Consider the following 18,830-nt stretch of genomic DNA (forward strand, 5'->3'; position numbering starts at 1 on the left):
GAAACAAATCGTGGCCCAAGCAAATTATCCAACCCAATATCCCATATTCCTTACATTTCTTAAACAAAACTAATGACACCACAATCTCATGAACAAAATTGGTAAACAAGCCAAATTACAGTGATTCAATAGACCCTTTATCCGGTTAAATCAACTCAAAACAAAACTTTGCAACTTTAAAATTAACATCATGGTCCAATAAACATATGAATAAGGAAACAATCAGATTCAAATGATCCAAATATCAATAGAGTGAACTACTACTTCATGCTACCCAATAACCACACCAATAGACAAGAAGGTAAATGGACAATTATAATCAGTGAAAAAAGGGAAATAACGGACCTTTGATATAAATTAACAGAGTTGAAATTACAAGAGCGTTAAACAATTCGACGAGTGTTGTCTGGAGCTTTCACCGGCCACGAAACCTCGAACAAAAAATCGCGACTTGCAACCCCGATCGACCTTACAAAACCGGTGATTTAGTGCCTTATTTTTGTTGGGTTTAAAGCTATTTTTTTGGGGAGGGGGTGATTTTGCTGGAATTTTTGAAAGAAAGACGAAGAAAGAATGACACGAGTAGAAATTTCCTTATCCTAGAAGAAGAAAATAAATTTCTCTCATTTCCTTCCTCCCTATTTTTTTTTCTCCTTCTCTTCTATTTATAGAAACTTTTTCGGAATTTTCAGATTTATTTTATTTTATTTTTATTTTTTAATTAAAAGAATTTTTACTTCCCATTTTTCTTATTTTTTTAAAAATAATTCCCCACTTTCCTTTACTTTTATGTTTTAATTTCTCACTTTTTTTATTTTTAATATATTAAAATTTTCACTTTTTTACTTTTCTTTTTTTATTTCCCACTTATTTTACTTTTTCTTTTTTTATTTCCCCACTTATTTTACTTTTCTTTTTTTTTAAAAAACTTTTCTCTTACTTTTACTTTTATAAAAAAAAATCAGATACCCTTACTTTTATTTTTTAATTCCAACTTTATTTTACTTTTTATTTATTTTTTAAATTTCTACATTCTTTTACTTTTATTTTTTTAACTTTTCACTTTCTTTTACTTTTTTATTAAATAATTTTCACCTACTTTTACTTTTACTTTTTAATTTTATATTTTTACTTTTACTATTTTTTAATTCCCATCTGAAATTTACAAAAAAAATAAAATAATAATAATAATAATAATAATAATAATAATAATAATAATAATAATAAGTTTATTTATTTTTGGTTTTCAATTCATTTTATTTAAAAATAAAGATAAAAATAAAAATAAAAATAATACTAATAGTAATAATTGACCTTTTAAATTATTAATAATTTTTACCCTATATAAAAAAATATAACAAAGCTAATATATATATATATATAAAAAATTCAAATATATATAAAAAAAATATAAAATATATATATATATATATATATATATATATATATATATATTAAATTTCTGAAAATATTTACATAGTAGAAGGTGATAAAAATTCAAATATAGTAAAAATTAGGTGGTCACAGGTATTTTAAGTTCTATACAGCATTTGCATGAATGGCAGGAACCGTATGCATAATACCGTTACTGTGTGAGGCACTTGAAGGCCAATTTTCAGAAGGCACATCCCAATAAGGACTTGCATGATTTAATGTGGATGGCTGCAACTGATCACCAGGAGTGCAAATTCAGGAGGCGCATGGAATCTATCAGGTAGGAAGACGAAAGAGCTTATCATTGGTTGATGCGACATGAGCTTGACAAGTGGACATTGCATGCAGATGTTGGTTTTATTATTTTATTTTATATATTTGTTTGTTTGTTTGCTTGTTTGTTACTGACTTATTTTTTACTATACTAAAATTAAATAATTAATTTTCATAACTATACAAGATTTAATTATTAAATATTCACATTTTGGTTCCGGACACAATATTTGAGGCCCAGAAGCAACAATGTATCCTGAATTCTTATATTTTTACGTTTGTTGACTATAATTGGGGATAGTTTGTATTTCTACTGTCAGCTTTTTGACATATTTTTGGGAATAAGAGATACTTAAATGATTAATTTCTATAACTACAAGGATATTACGCTAAAGGACATTACGTTTTACTATGCTAAAAGGTCACTACATTACAAATACGAGCACTACATTAGGCCATAAGATACCACTACAAGGAACTAAAGTAACAATTGATCTAGTTTACTAGTCTTTTAGCAAATAAATAATCTAAAACGGATAAAAATAACAAATCAGTTTAAACACAAAACAATCACGAAAATACATATACCACAGTAAAAAGTAACTAATTAATATTTTTTTAACAATTAATAACAATTTCTCTATTTTACGAATTTTTTTAGCACACTAAAATTATAGTCCGGATAAAAAACAACAAATTAGTTAAATCGCAAAACAATCACAAAATAACATAGAGCACATAAAAAATAACTAATATGTATTTTTTATACAAGGTTTAGCTAAAACTAAGTCGGAATATCTCGATTTAAGGTTTTTAAAAAGTCGAAGATTTTGTGATTTGGAGCCGAAACAAGCAACAATGTCCAAGATAACGCTTTAGTTAGAACGTGGGACAGAGAATCTTTACTTTTTGTGGGACGGGTGGGCTCCACATAATTTTTTTTGGATTAAAAATGAAGGATGCTTAGATTTTTTAAATTATTTTTTTTGGGGGGTTTTGGGGGGGAGGCTCGACGATTCTGTTTTGGGGAAGGGAAGGAGACGGTATATATTTATATGTATAGCGTCTTTTGTTAAGACGCTATATGTATAGCGTCTTATGTTAAGACGCTATATATATAGCGTCTTAACAAAAGACGCTATAGTTTCCGCTTAAACCAAAATATATATATATATATAACGTCGTTTTAAAAGACGCTATACCTAACTGGCCAAACGACCGTTAAGGTATAGCGTCTTTTAAAACGACGCTATATATATTTTGGCCACTGTATATTTTTTTTTACATATTTTTATTCTTTGAGTCCAAAAATGCATTATTTTGGTTCCGGACTCACTTATCACATGCCATATGAAATTGATTTTTCTTGCCTCTTAAAGCTCCCATGCAGAAGGCTCACCTAACAAAATTGATCAAGTAAAAGAACAGGTTGCCCTGTTACAGTCACGGATGGAGCTAGAGTACCGGGAGCGGGTTCGACCGAATCCAATAACTTTGATTCTAACCTTGTATTTGTCTTAAAAATTCATTGAATATGTACAAATTATTATTAAGAACCCAGTAATTTAAAATAATTAGAATTTCGAACCCATAAACTTGAATCTTGGCTCCGCCTCTTGTTATAGTTTTACTTTTTATATACTTTTTCCAGTTTTTTTGGATGGAGTGAGCTCCTAATTAGTATCTCCCACGCTTTTTCTCATAGGCCCCTCCAGCAATAAGTTATTAATTTACTAGGGGCAGTACTTATATCCACTTTGATTCAAGAGTCAAAAGTCTTGAATGTCTAACTACTTGTTTGGTCGAATTTAAAACTCATATTGCAATTAATACTACGGTTGAAGAAACAACTGGCAATATCACTGTCACAAATACTCCATACATTCACTTTTACTTGTCACGTTTTACTTTTCTAGAGTCGATTTGATTAATATTTGAAGCAAAATTGCATTAGATTTTCTTAATATTTTAAATTTAAAATTTAGATATTTGGAAACTATATGAAAAGTACTATAATTTATAATTTTTCTCATGTCAGTATGGTGAAAAAATACATATTAAAACGACAGTCAAAGTTTATATAGTTTGACTTTCGAAAAACGAAATATGACAAGTAAAAGCAAGCGTGTAGTAGAAAAGAAAAAACCAACTACCTCTATTTTTTTTTTTTTGAAAGTGGATATATAGTCTTGTTCGTTTTAATTAAAGTTAAGATATCTAATGTTTAACTTGGCTTGGCATGAAATTTAAGACTCAAAAGAAGATTTTTAAAATTTTATAATTTCAAATTAAAGATGTAAATAACATACCAAAAATATCCATGGAATTTTGTGATATTAAACATGTCAAATCATTCTTACATCGAAGTATTATTAAGAAAAAAATGAGAATATTAAAAATCTAAAAAAATACTATATATAGAAATATAATATTATTTTTAAATTTACTAATTGAAAGTAAGACACGCAAAATAAAATGTATGAGTATAAATTGCAATAAATGTCAATAAAATATTACAAAAATATTTAATTTATTTAATATTGTAAAAACTACTATTTGTTTGATGGGGCACACTCTAAAAACTACCAAGATGTTGGCAATGGTTGTCGTTGATGGTGAGGATTGTGAGATGGACCGGTGGTAGTTGTGATGGTGGAGGTGCCTACAGGCAGTGGTAATTGTGCAATGGTAGGTTGTGCCTGGTGACTGGCGTCAGAGGAAGTCATTGGTGGTAGTTGGCGATGGTTATGCGCGGGAGACTGATTGTAATAATTGTGTGATTGTAATGGATACAGTATTGGGTAAAATCTTACCTTCACTATGAATGTCTGAGTGAACGTATCCGTTAAAAACAATAAAACAAAAGAAATGTCTTAGTAATATTAGATTTTGTATAAGATCTAAATCATTCAAACTTATTATTAGCAAATAAATGACTTTAATGTTACAAGCTCGAATCGACATGGATTTGAGAAGACGATAACTAGGGCTCGAAGTTTCATAGAAAGAGAGAACTAGTAGCTTTCTTATTTCATCTCTGTAAAATAAATGTTCATCTGTGTAAAATAAAATATGGGCCACTATTTTTATATGACCCGACTCAATCTACTGAACTGAAATAAATAAAACGTGGGCCAAGCCCAAATACACTAAGTACACTAACTAGCCCACGTCAGTACATTCACTAAACTTAACACCCCCTTCAAGTTGGATGGTGGTAACACACCCAACTTGTTGATATGTAGATGATGGACTACCCCAAGTAGAGGTTTGGTGAGAACATCAGTCATTTGAGTAGAACTCGAAGTGTGTAGTAGAGAGATTAGGCCATCACCCAGCTTGGTGCGCACAAAGTGACAGTCCAACTCTATATGCTTGGTCCGCTCATGAAAAACAAGATTCTTAGCAGCGTAGATGGCAATATGATTATCACAACGAATAGGAATAGAAGAGATATTAGTAAGCCCAAAATCAGATAAGAGTCTAGAGAGCCAGGTAACCTCAGCCACAACTTTGCTCAAGGACCTATACTCAGCTTCAGCTGAGGACAAGGATACAACATGTTGTTTCTTGGATTTCCAGCTGACCAAACTGCCACCCAGTATAAGACAAAAACCAGTCACTGACCGTCTACTATCAGGACAAGAATCCCAATCACTATCACATTAAACTTGAAGAGAAAGATCATAGGAGTTGTTGAAGAATAACCCAAAATCAGAAGTCCCTTCCAAGTACCTCAAGAAGTGCAGTGCAACTTTCATATGAGAAACACAAGGATGATGCATGAATTGGCTCAAATGTTGTACAACAAATGACAAATATGGCATGATATGTGTTAAAAAATTCAGCTTATCAATCAAACTCCTATACAACTCAGGACTGGGTAAAGGATTACCCATATTAGCCCTCAATTTGTCATGTAGCTCAAGAGGGCAAACCACAAGAGAAAGACATCGGAATGAAATTCTCTGAGGAGATCATAAAGGAATTTTCTCTGATGGAGTAAGACACCAGAGTGTACAGAACCTCAATACCAAGAAAGTAATTCAATAATCTTAAGTCTTTGATTTTGAACTTATCATGCAAAAAATCTTTCAAAGTAGAAATTTCTTCTAAATCAGTCCCAGTAAGAACTATGTCATCCACATAAATAACCAAGATAACTAGAGAATCTCCTGACCCTCTAGTAAATAAAGAGTAATCATTTAAGGAGTGAGCATAACCTCTAGAATGTAAAGCATGGAAAAGTTTGGCATACCACTGCCTGGAAGCTTGCCTTAGCCCATAGAGAGATTTCTGCAACTTACACACTAGGGTAGCACATGAAGAGGTGGAGGGAACAGATAAACCAGGAGGAAGTTTCATATATACTTCCTTATCCAAATCACCATGCAAAAATGCATTGTTGACATCTAGTTGAAAAAGAGGCCATTTCCTTTTAACTGCTACAACAATAATAGTCTTAACAATAGACATTTTCACATCAGGAGAGAAAGTTTCATGAAAATAAACCCCCTCAACCTGAGTATCACCCCTAACCACCAACCTAGCTTTGTACCTCTCAATAGTGCCATCGGCTTTATATTTAACCTTGCACACCCATTTGCATCATATGGGTTTCTTACCATGGGGAAATTCAACAATTTTCCAAGTTTGATTAGATTCAAAGCCTCAAATTCTTTCCTCATTGCATCATGCCACTCAGGGACAGGAGCTTCCTGAGAATAAGTGAAGGGTTAGGAACAAGTTGCTCACTAAAATGAGAAGTAGAGGAAACATAACTGGAGTATAAGGATGAAGAGTGACAGTCATAACTCTGAAGGTAAGAGGACTGCTTATACACCCTACAAGATCTTCTGAGTGTAGTTGGAGAATGAGGACAAAGAGGTATAGGAGGATAATAGGAAGGAACAGAAATAGGTGAAGAAGGAGAAGCTAATGAGACAGAAGAGGATGAAGAGAGAGAGATAGGAGAAGAAGAAGAAGAAGAAGAAGAAGAAGAAGAAGAAGGAGAATCGGGAGTAAGCAAGGGAGAACCAGAATAAGTAGGAGGTGACGAAGGAGAAATAGAAGCAGGTAAGGGAGAACCAGAACATGTGGGATGGGAGGGAACATAAGATGAAGTAGAGGGGAAGTCATCAGAATAGGTAGAAAAAGGAAAAGGACAAATGTTGGGAGCACTAGAAGAAGACTGAAGAAATGGGAAAATGTGCTTATGAAAAACAACATCTCTAGATACAAGACAAGAGATAGTTTCCAAGTTATACAATTTGTAGCCTTTCTTAGCAAAAGGGTACCCCAAGAAAACACAAGGCAAAGCTCTAGGCTGAAACGTGTCCTTATGTGTTTTAGGAACAGTAGAGTAGCGAAACAGCCAAATGCCCTAAGGTGGGAATAACTGAGAGGTTTACCATATAAGACTTCATAAAGGCTTTGGTGATTTAGTAAGGGAGAGAGGAACCTATTGATCAAATAAATGGTAGTCAAGATACAATCTCCCCAAAATTTAATAGGTAGGTGGGATTGAAAGAGTAGGGCCCTCGCGGTTTCAAACAAATGCCTATATTTTCTTTCCACCACTCCATTTTGTTGTGGAGTGTGTGGACAAGAAGTTTGATGCACAATGCCAAGAGTAGAGAAATATTAAGATCCAGATAAACTAGACCCTAACTCCAATGCATTATCACTCCTCACAGTTTGTACCTTAGAATGAAAGTGGGTTTCTACCATAGTAATAAAAGCCTTTAAGAGGTCAAAAGCATTGCTCTTGGCACCCAGTAAGTGAGTCCAAGTAGCTCTAGTATAGTCATCAACAATGGTCAAGAAATATTTTGATCCATCATAAGTAGGGGCATGGTAGGTATCCTAGGTATCAATGTGGATTAATTGAAATGGTGCAACAATTTGTATTGAACTATCAGAGAATGGTAATGTGGTTTGTTTAGCCAGAGGACAAACATGGAAAGTAAAAGATTATTTAGAAGAAATTTTGGTATTACAATCAGAAATACACTTCATCTTAAAAAAAAGGCAAGTGACCAAGTCTATAATGCCAAACAATATCCTCTTTATTGACTTTATTCAATAGTGCATGATCAGTATGTACATGTGCATCAGAAAAGATATTTGCATCAACACTAGAAATATTGGAACATTCAACAGGAGAAACATTACAAGGAATGATACTGGAAGTAGGAGAATCACAAGAGAAGGATGTTGCAGGAAGTTGAAAGAGCTTGTAAAGTCCATTTTCTGGTCTACCAAGTACCACTGGCTTCTTCAGTGAAGGGCCCTGAAAAGTGCAGCCAGCATTGGAAAACTAAACAAGGTGACCAGGTCTAGCAACAAATTTATAAATATAAATTAGATTATAATGGAATGAAGGAATATATAGGACATTGTGAAGTATTAAATCAGAGGACAAAGTCAAAGAACCAATATTGGTGACCTTAACCTTATACCCATTGGGAAGTGAAACAAGATAAGGAATGGAAAGAGTTTGAATATTGAAAAGAAGAGATTTGTCAGAAGTCATATAATCAGAAGCTCCAGAATCTATAATCCATACTATGTTCTCTATTTTAGTAAGCAAGCAGGTTCTGAACAAACTACTTTCGGGCATTAAGTCACTAGAAAAGTTGGCTGAAGCCAAGAGATTTGGAGTGGAGCTTGAATTAGATAGGTGTGACTGCTGCAACAACATCATTAATTGGGAATACTGCTCTTTAGTTAAATCAGGCACTGCAAACAATTGTTCAGCATTGGCAGCCATTTTCCTTGGACCATTAGTTTTGGAGAATTTGAAATTTGGAGAAAAAACATGCAATTTGTAGCACTTTTCAATAGTATGGCCTGGCTTTTTACCGTACTTGCAGATAAGAGAAGGTTTAGGAGTATCAAAGCTGACCTTTGATTGGAAATTCTACTTGGAAATACCAATATTAAATGAGGCAGAAGTTGAGGAAAAATGAGAGGTAGAAGAAACTTGTTTCTGCTTTTCATCACTTAGCAATATATTGTATACAATGTTCATGGAAGAAAGAGGCTTTAACATAATGATGTTTCTCCTGACTTGAAGATAGGTCTCATTGAGTCCCATCAGGAACTGATACACCTTTTGCTCATCTTCAACCTTTTTTTATTTCCCCCAAATATACAAACACTCAGATGATTGACAGAGATAAAGGCTATTTCATCCCATAGCTGTTTGATTTTATTAAAGTAGGAGGCAATATCTAAGGATCCTTGGGAAATATGTGCTAGATCTTTCTTTAATTCAAAAATCCTAGCACCATCAGCTTTCTCATATCTCTCTTCTAGTTTATTCGAGATATCTTTGGCAAGTTCTAAGTATTCAACACTACGAGGGATTTCCTTAGTGAGGGAATTTTTTAGTCAGGATACAACTAAGTCATTACAGCGTTGCCACTGTCTGGCAATAGGAGAACTAACAGGAGGTCTCTCAGTGGCCCCATTTATAAAATCTAGCTTATTGCGCACAGATAAGGCAACCATAATATTCCTTCGCCAACTACCATAACAGGTACCATCGAAAATAACAGAGACTAAAGAAGCTCCTAAGATATCTGAGGGATGTACATAGAGAGGGTGATAGGGATGAGTAAAATCATCAGGATGAAAAGCAGTGTGGCAAGCAGAGGAGTTAATTGGAATAGGGGAAGACTCAGAAACACTTTTATTCGCAACAAGAGTAACAATACCAATCGTCATTTTTCTCAAACAATATCAACTAGTTAGACATGCAAGTGAGATCGCAGAATCTGATAATGAAAAAATAAATAGAGATAAAACGATATTACCAATTCTTTCACAACCGGAAAGACACGACCTTGAGATGTTACCAATAGATGAAAATTGAAGAAAATACCAAGCGGAAGCCAAAACCCTAGAATCCGACGGGAATCCAGCTGATAAATCCTTACTGTCCCAATCGCTTGCAGGAATCAGAAGGATAAGACGATATAACAACGAACCAATGAAAAATTTGAAGTAGCAAACACTGAAAACCTAGAAATCGGAAAAGGATTCTGATGAGAGAACTTAAACAAAACTCCGGCGAGAAGTTACAGGGGTAACATCGGACGATAGACAAGGATGAGCTCTACCATAATCCAAGCCCTGATACCATGTTATAAGCTAGAATCGACATGGATTTGAGAAGAAGATAAATAAGGCTCGAAGTTTAATATATATATATATATATAGAGAGAGAGAGAGAGAGAGAGAGAGAACCATCGGCTTTCTTATTTCATCTCTGTAAAATAAATGTTCATCTGTGTAAAATAAAATGCGGGCCACTATTTTTATTTGACCCGACTTAGTCCACTGAACTGAAATAAATAAAATATGGGCCAAGCCCAAATACACTAAGTACACTAACTCAATTTTTAAAATAGTTAAAACACGAATTAAGAATTTGGACCAATTTAGAGCCTAACCCAACTCTAAATCGAGCCAATACCTGACCCGGCTCGTTCCTTTTTATTCTAAAAAAGTTCCCAAACATTCATAGTTCCGTTCATTGTTCCGTACAGTGATAACTTCCGAGGATACTTCCACCAGGATTTTAGTTTTTTTTGTTGGGTATCAATCGATCGAATAGTGTTAAATTTGGAAAAAACAATCATTCTAAGGGCCCGTTTGGCCATAAAGATTTTTTTTTACTTTTTTCGAAATTAGTGTTTGGGCATGGCAATTTCAAATTTCACTTGAGATTGTCTTTCAAAATTTTTCGGAAATTTGAAAAACTCCAAAAAGTCATTTTTCATAATTTTCACTTCAAATCACTCACAAAAAATTCAAAGACAACTCCAAATTTTATTCATGTCCAAACACAACTCTAATATTCAAATACCATTTTCACTTGAATTTTATTTTTATTCTCCCTCCCTCCCCCCCCCCCCCGAAATTTCACAATTCTTATGTCCAAATGCCCACTAAGATTACAAGATAATAACTATTACAGGATGCATGGAACATAGTTATGTTAAGCATGAAGTTTATGGATTCGGATACAGCAATTTATACGATCTTCTTAAATCAAGACAATGAAAACTTTCACGGTAAAAAATACTTAAATGGAGGAGAAGTCCATGAAAAATAAAATAATTACTAAGGGTACATAGAACCAATAATAATTACAGCAAAATAGGAAGTTAGTTAGTACCATTTATTTCTCAAATTTCACATCAAAAAAATTAACATTACATTTGCTTAGTATATTGATCAAAACAACATTCAACATATGAAATATTGTAAATCAGTGAACGGAATATGGAGCCGACACTGAACAAAAATATGAGCATTTATTTTAGAACAAAAAAGAATGTGTCGGCTCAGGTATTGAGTTGGTTTAGGATTTTGTAAATTGATTCAGTTCTTAATTAGTACTTTAACAATATTTTTCTCGAAATTAAACTTGCCACGACACTAAGTATTACAGAAAAATACTAAATCTGATGAAAATAACCATTGAAGCTAATTAGGTAAGGTAGATTGACTTTTGAATAAATGATCTTGATAGTCAATTACCCCAAGTTAAATGCCCATTTGACCAGTCCATTCTTGCCGCCGGCAAAATTAAACTTCTTATCATGTTCAATTGTTTCAAGACTTCTACATTATACGCCGAGGTACAAGATCTAGAGATGTACGCAGAAAGTTGTCAAGAGTTCACCTTCATCAGCAAGAGTAATTATTTCCTTCTGAAGAAAGCAAAAATTGAGGAAGTAAAGAGAAAAACAGAGGGAAAAAAAGTAAAAGAAACATATTAGAGAAGCTTAAAGTAGGGTAAGGATATAATTAGGATCGTGTTTGTAGTCATTATATTGCCAAAGAGCTTGGCCTTGTCCGCTCAAAGTGCCTAAATTAAATACGAAGTCATCCAAACAGTTTGGCTCTGTTTCCTTCACAAATTATTGATTAACTTTCTTGTCATTATTTTCCTACTTGCGTTGGAAATGGTAGGGTGGTCTATGCCTTATAAAAAAGACATAAATCTTGGTAGGCTCGTCTATGCCTTACGACGAGCCTATTTGCTACAACTTAGTCAGTATGATCACGCTCAACTATGCCTTATAAAAAAGACTAAGTAATCGCTGCAAAAATAATCCGGTTCAAGAGTTTGGAGTCGAATCCCACAGGGAACTAACCTATTTGCAATAATTTTTAGTATCGCTAATGATAAGCTCATACAATTTTCAGAGTTCAAGAATTTATTTGATAATTAACAGAATTATTTAACTAAGAAAAAATGACAATAAAAACTATCAATAAGCAAGAATGAAGTTGAATTCAAGGGTAAAAGAATCTAGGGCTATTGATTTCCTCAATTGTCGGATTAATTCCTGACACGTTAGCTATAATCTCGCCGTAACACTCTATAAAGATGATGAGTTCTTGCTTACCGTACTTATCTCTCGATCAATTACGATAATTTACTAGAAGTATTCTCTCGTACTAGTTGACAAATTGTACAACTCATAAATATCACACCAAAGCTTCGTTATCTCTAACCCCGCTTTTAAATTCAAGTAATTAATCTCTTAACTTACTCGAAAGTGGCGTTGTTCAACAACAATCTAATCAAGTATTCTTTTTCAAGCAACACTAGACAACTAGACACGATTAATCAAGGGCACTTTCAATTAATCACAAGAAACACATAGTTGAACAATTGTAGAGTAAAAACGGCTCAATTATATCAAAACGTAATCAAGACTTCATCCAACAATTAGTTCTATCAACCCTAGATAACGGGTTTAGCTACTCATACTACTATGCACGATTACAATATAAAAAGGCATAACCAACAATAGAATTAAGAAGAAGAAGATGAAAAACTTGTAGGAGAATTCTCCGTCTTGCTCCTTTTGTGTTCTTGCCTCTAAAGTTCTTCTAAATACAGAGATACCCTCTTTTTGGGCGAGCTGGTCTTCATATAGGTCAAGGTTAGTCGCCTCTCAAATTATAAAATTGGCCTTGGACCATTTTTCTCGGAAGCACGTGCGCGGTCGCGCATCGACCGCGCACTTTGGCGAGTTTTTGCCTAACATGCGCGGCTCAGTGCGCGGCCGCACATAGACCGTGCACCTGGAGAATTTTCTGCAACATTTTTTTTCTTTCTTTTTTTTAAGCGCGCTACTTCAATGCTCCATATTAGCTCCAAAACACTCTTTAACGTCCTCATAGCCCGAAATTGCTCCTGCAAAGTATAAAGTTTTTAATTAGAGCAATTTGTTATCATTTAATATTCAAATATCAATAAAGTGCAGCTAAGTTAGAGTGCAAATAGTAGCTAAATTACATAATTATAGCCTACTATCAATACCCCACACTTAAACCATTGCTCATCCCCGAGCAATCAAACCACACTCTACAGAGGCCTAACTTCACTAAGCGACTTCCCTAACTCATCACACCAATAATATTTCACATAAATTGAGTACCGTAGTGTAACATCTTCACCTCAAGAGATGACTCCCACGCACCACGCAATATTCCTAACTTACTCACTTACTCTAACACAGAGGTCAAGAATTACCTTTCCTTCATGAATCATGTGCTTGCTCGCAACAAAAGAGACTCATTCCACAATCAATAAAATTCACGCACAATGAGGGACTTCAAAATAGACAGAATTCACTCACCCTCAGAAACGATATTCTTGTGCCACAAAAGATGCTTCATAGGCTTGCCCGTAGTGTACTACTCTACTAATCGAGCTCATTCAGTCTAGGATCAAGTAGGATTTTATTTGGTTGTAATGTAGGCTGCAGGCCGGGTTGGATATATTTGGATATAAGAGTGACTACACCTCCCTAAGAACTTTAATACATATACTTTAACATTCAAGTCCATACTTATGTGAAACCATAACTCCACCTTCACATTAATATATATTAACTCCATACTTCTTTAAGCACAATTACATCAAGAGTCACCACTTATCAAGGAATATTTATTTTTCACAGCAATACCACTATTTGTTTCCTTTTCTTTCTTTTTCAATTCAAATGGCTCTTACTTTTTTAAAACAGTGCACATTTCTCCTTATTTCATTAGTTCCACTCAAAAGTCAAACTAACCACCCCACACTTACACAGTTCATAACAATTCAAGTGCTCATGAGAGGTTAGAAGGTTCAAATAGATGGTTGATTCAAACAAATAGGTAAGGCTTGTAATGTGGTTGCCAAAGAAATAGGATTACAAGCTCAAACGGGTTAATTACGATACATAATAATTAGGTGCGTAAAATATATATAAATGGCTCAACAAAGAAATGCCTACATCACTTCCAAGACTGAACAAGACTATTTTTCGCTTTGCAAACACACGGGGCAAGTTCTAGGCATCAAATCCAGTGCATAGAATACAACAAGCCTCACACACACATGGCACAAGAGTCACTCCAGATTGGATCATCAAAACACTCTAGTCAGGGTACTTAAGCCAAGTTAAGAACATACAATTTAAGACACTCTTACAAGAATCAACAATTGAGCCTAAGTATCACACTAAAGTACCCGCTATATTCAAGGCATAACGAAGTTAAGAAATCCTATTTCCAATTCAGCCCATAGCCCAAGGGTTTCTAACTTTTTAAAAAAAATTAAAAAAAAACTAACTACACCCGGTTCAAACGAAACCCTTGAAAAAGAACCGTGGCCCAAAGAAAAATCAAGGGGGAATTATTACACTCCTAACAAAAGAAAATCTTTTTGTGTTTTTTTTTTCTTCGACTTGAATCCCTCAAGAAATCCGTCGAATGATATCCATCGTCGGGACAAATCGAAACTTTTGAAGATATTTTTTTTTATATTCAGTTAACTAACGAAACTACACTACTTTACATAAATCTATACATACAACATACATACAAAATATCCCCTACCCCACACTTAAAATGGTGGCATGTCCCCATGCCACACAAATAAAAAAATTGTGATGTAAAGGAAACTTCCCTAGTACATCAATCCTGATCGAATCCAGTGCCGGGGTCGAGATGGCACGCCCTTCCCAGCGCACGCAGGCAAGCCATGATTTTCTTCTCAGATTTTGCATTTTGGGTGGTCAGTGCATCAACTCGAGTCCCCAAATCCTTGACAAAAGTGCGTAACCCTGCCATATCACGTTCTAGGGTTATTATCCGCGTATCCCATCTGACCACAGATGTTCCCTCAGCCTCAGCAACTTGCTCGTATGGGGGTGACTCAGCCACAGCCTCAGCCTGCCCTTCATCTCCCTCCTCTGGCGCATCAGACTCATCACTATTAGCTCTGCCAGGTACCACATGATCCTTCCCAATGGTCACTTTATCTGCCTAAAACTTTGGTTCTTTTTCCACTCTTCTATCCACGTTTTTGTTCTCCGACACCCGTGCTGCCCAACATAATCTAGTGAATAGTTAAGGGAAGAAGAACCCATACCTCTGCACAGGACAACGGATGAACATCTCATCGTGAATAACCTTAGCCACATCAAAATCGTAGCCATTCATGATGCACCAGATCAATGTAGCTCTAGGACCGTTCACCTCAGTGGTGTTGGAGGAAGGAAGCAAGCGACTATTGATGGTATAAAGCCAATATTTCCCTTCAAAAGTGAGTTAGGCCGAGTGAAACTTCCGCCCCGGCGTAACCCACACTATGTCTTTGTTTGGCACACAGATTGTTCTGAAATATAGGTTCCAGGAGGTTGGTTCTCGGCTATACGTATCATAATAGTCTTCCTCCCTACCAAATACTGGCAGCCGATACCCCCTCCTAATGGCGTCTATCGATGCATAAACACTCTTTTATCGTACAGTGCAAATATGGTCCTCATGTTCAGAGCAGTTCGCGTAGAACTCTCGTACAACCATCAATTGGCCTCCTCGGGTTCTTCAAAAAAAATATCCAGCATGCGTCGAACCAACTCATGATACATATTGGGGCAATCAATCTAGAGGGACCCCCTATCAATACCCCGTTCCGGTATGGGCTTCTTAGGAGCCTTCTGACTAAAACGTTCATGGGTTGAGCTTGATATAAATCTTATGATATCAAACTAAGGCGCATTGGTTGAGGCCCATGCCCGGGACGAGCCTGCATGACCACTAAAAGAGGCGCACGTGGTTCGTCTTTTCTTTTAGGGTGTCATAGTACCTACAAAACAAATACCACTATCAGTACAAGGGGGGATATGTGAACCAATAGCTGTTACTCAGACTTTACCCGCACAATTGGTCACAAATTACATTCACGAACTCACTGTGGCATTTAAACAAATACTTGATGTGCAAATTCACCCCAAATTCCCCAAACACCCAATTATACCTCAATTCCACCACAATCTTAACAATGTCTAATCCAACCCAACAAGATGAAATTTTACTATCCTCACATACCAACAAATATACTTAGTAATACAAAGCAAAGAAAATAACAACAATGACTTCTACTACCATACAATTAAAAGAGAAAAAGAAAAGAAAAAATTGGAAAAACTAAAAAAGTAGAAATTGAAGGAAAAGGAAAATAGAAGACATGGTACTTACCTGAAGAAGCTTGTGAGGAATAGAGATTGGGGAGTGATTGAGTAGGGAAGGGGAGGAAAGGGAGGTAGGTTTTTGCTTTTGAAATTGGGGAGAATGGAGGGTTGTTTTTGGGCGTGTGTTTGTTGTGAGAGAGGAGGGTTTGTTTTGTTTTTTTATTCAGATTTTAGGGGAGGAATAAGGGGGGAGGGGGGGGTCATTTATTAGTAAGGGAGAAATAAAATAAACGAAAAGAAAAGAAAGGGAAAAAAATAAAAAAAAATTAACTAATGAAATAACCTAAAAACGTCGCCCAATGCGCGGTTCATGCGCGGTCAGTGCGCGGCCACGCACGTGGGGCAGTGGAGGTCACCAAGTGCACGATCCATGCGCGGTCAGTGCGCGGCCGCGCCTGTACAACAGTAGGGGTCCGAAAGTGCACGGCCGCGCACGTTTGTTCTTCGAAATTTCTCCCTTTCAGCCATTTTTTACCTATCTCCGGATGGATTTCTTCACCCCGAATCCTTCCGTCGCACACAATTTTATCCTTGCACACTAATAGACCTGTCAATACTTTCACCGTTCAAAATCAAATACAAAAAATAAGAACAAAGAAAATATATTGGGTTGCCTCCCAAGAAGCGCCTGGTTTAATGTCGCGACACGACGAATTATAACAAAATCATGGGTTGCCTCCCAGGAAGCGCCTGATTTAACGTCGCAGCACAACTCATGCTTTCATGATTGCACTTCGCTCACATATTGGGGCTCTCCCAAAGACATCACAACTTTCTCCCCTTTTCTTCAACCATTCCAAGGTAGTGTTTCAGCCTTTGTCCATTCACTTTAAACCTATTCGTTCCATCTTCAGACTCAATTTCTACTGCTCCACTTGAGAACACTTGCACAACTCTAAATGGTCCTGACCATCTAGATTTTAGCTTACCCGGAAACAATCTTAATCTCGAGTTGTATAACAACACTAGATCTCCGGGATTGAAGTTACGATCTAGAATATGCTTATCATGCATAATTTTCATCCTTTCTTTGTACATTCTTGCATTCTTGAATGCATGGAACCGGAATTCCTCAAGTTCATGTAGCTCTGTGACTCTACTTGTGCCTGCGATTTCCATATCCAAGTTCAACTGCCGCAGTGCCCATAAGGCTTTATGCTCAAGCTCCACCGGAAGATGGCATGCTTTTCCAAACACCAACTTGTATGGAGACATACCAATTGGAGTTTTAAATGTTGTGCGGTATGCCCATAATGCATCATCTAACTTCTTTGCCCAATCAGTCCTTGCCGCATTCACCATTTTGGTCAGGATACTTTTAATTTCTAACAGCCTTGCGAACGCTCTATTGCAAAAATGGGTTCCACCATCACTGATTATAGCTCTCGGAGTGCCAAAACGTGTGAAAAGATTTTTCTTTAGAAAGCATGTCACTCCTTTGGCATCATTTGTTGGAAGGGCCACAACTTCAACTCATTTGGAGACATAGTCAACTGCTACCAATATGTACTTGTTACCATACGAGCTAACAAATGGTCCCATAAAATCAATCCCTTACATGTCAAATACTTCCACCTCTTGAATTGTAGTCATCGGCATCTCATGACGGCGAGAGATGTTGCCTGTCCTTTGGCACTCATCACAACTTTTCACCCAAGCATCGACATCCTTGAATAAAGTCGGCCAATACAAACCCGACTCCAACACCTTCACCGCTGTCTGAATTCCTCCAAAGTGCCCACCATATGGTGAAGCATGGCAAGCCTGCAAAATAAAAGATTGGTCTTTCTCGGGGATACACCTTCGGATCATGTTATCTACACATATTTTAAAAAGTAAAGGTTCATCCCAGTAATAAGACTGACAATCGCGAAAAAACTTTTTTTTTTTAATCGAAGAGAGTTCATAAGGTTCAATATCGCTTTCCAAATAATTAGCAATATCAACATACCATGGCATCTCCTCCATTGCCACTGCTAGTAATTGTTCATCTGGGAATGTCTTAGTTCTATCTTCAACCTCTACTTTCTTTTCAGCTCCCTCCAACTTTGAAAGGTGGTCTTCCACTTGGTTATCTGTCCCTTTCCTATCGCGAATCTCCAAATCGAATTCTTGTAGCAACAGAACCCAACGGATCAAGCATGGCTTTGACTCCTTCTTTGCTATCAAGTACCTAAGTGCTGCATGGTCAGTATAAACAATCACTTTTGAACCAATCAAATAAGACCTGAATTTGTCGAATGCAAACATCACAGCCAATATCTCTTTCTCAGTCACGGTATAATTGAGTTGTGCACCGCTTAGCGTTCTGCTTGCATAGTAAATTGGGTGCACAAGCTTGTCCTTTCGCTACCCCAGGATTGCTCCTATATCATAGTCACTTGTGTCACATATGAGCTCGAACGGCTACTCCCAGTTGGGTGTAACGATGATTGGTGCATTCACTAGTCTCTTCTTCAGCTCCTCAAATGCCAACCTGCAATCATCAGAGAACACAAAGTGATGATCCTTTTCAAGGAGTTTACATAAGGGGTTAGCAATTTTAGAGAAATCTTTTATAAATCGCCTGTA

The 18,830-nt window shown here is 36.0% G+C and overlaps 1 protein-coding gene across 1 annotated transcript; it reads right to left on the reverse strand.

The window, feature by feature from the left end:
• Positions 1–17,024: 17,024 nt before the first annotated feature.
• On the reverse strand, positions 17,025–17,561 carry LOC138904702 (uncharacterized). Its single transcript, XM_070193210.1, has one exon. It carries the CDS (start codon positions 17,559–17,561, stop codon positions 17,025–17,027), a length of 537 nt encoding a protein of 178 aa, XP_070049311.1.
• Between the last annotated feature and the right edge of the window lie 1,269 nt (positions 17,562–18,830).

The sequence above is a fragment of the Nicotiana tomentosiformis genome, chromosome 2 (assembly GCF_000390325.3).
Source record: "Nicotiana tomentosiformis chromosome 2, ASM39032v3, whole genome shotgun sequence".
In the NCBI taxonomy this organism is placed as follows: Eukaryota; Viridiplantae; Streptophyta; class Magnoliopsida; order Solanales; family Solanaceae; genus Nicotiana; species Nicotiana tomentosiformis.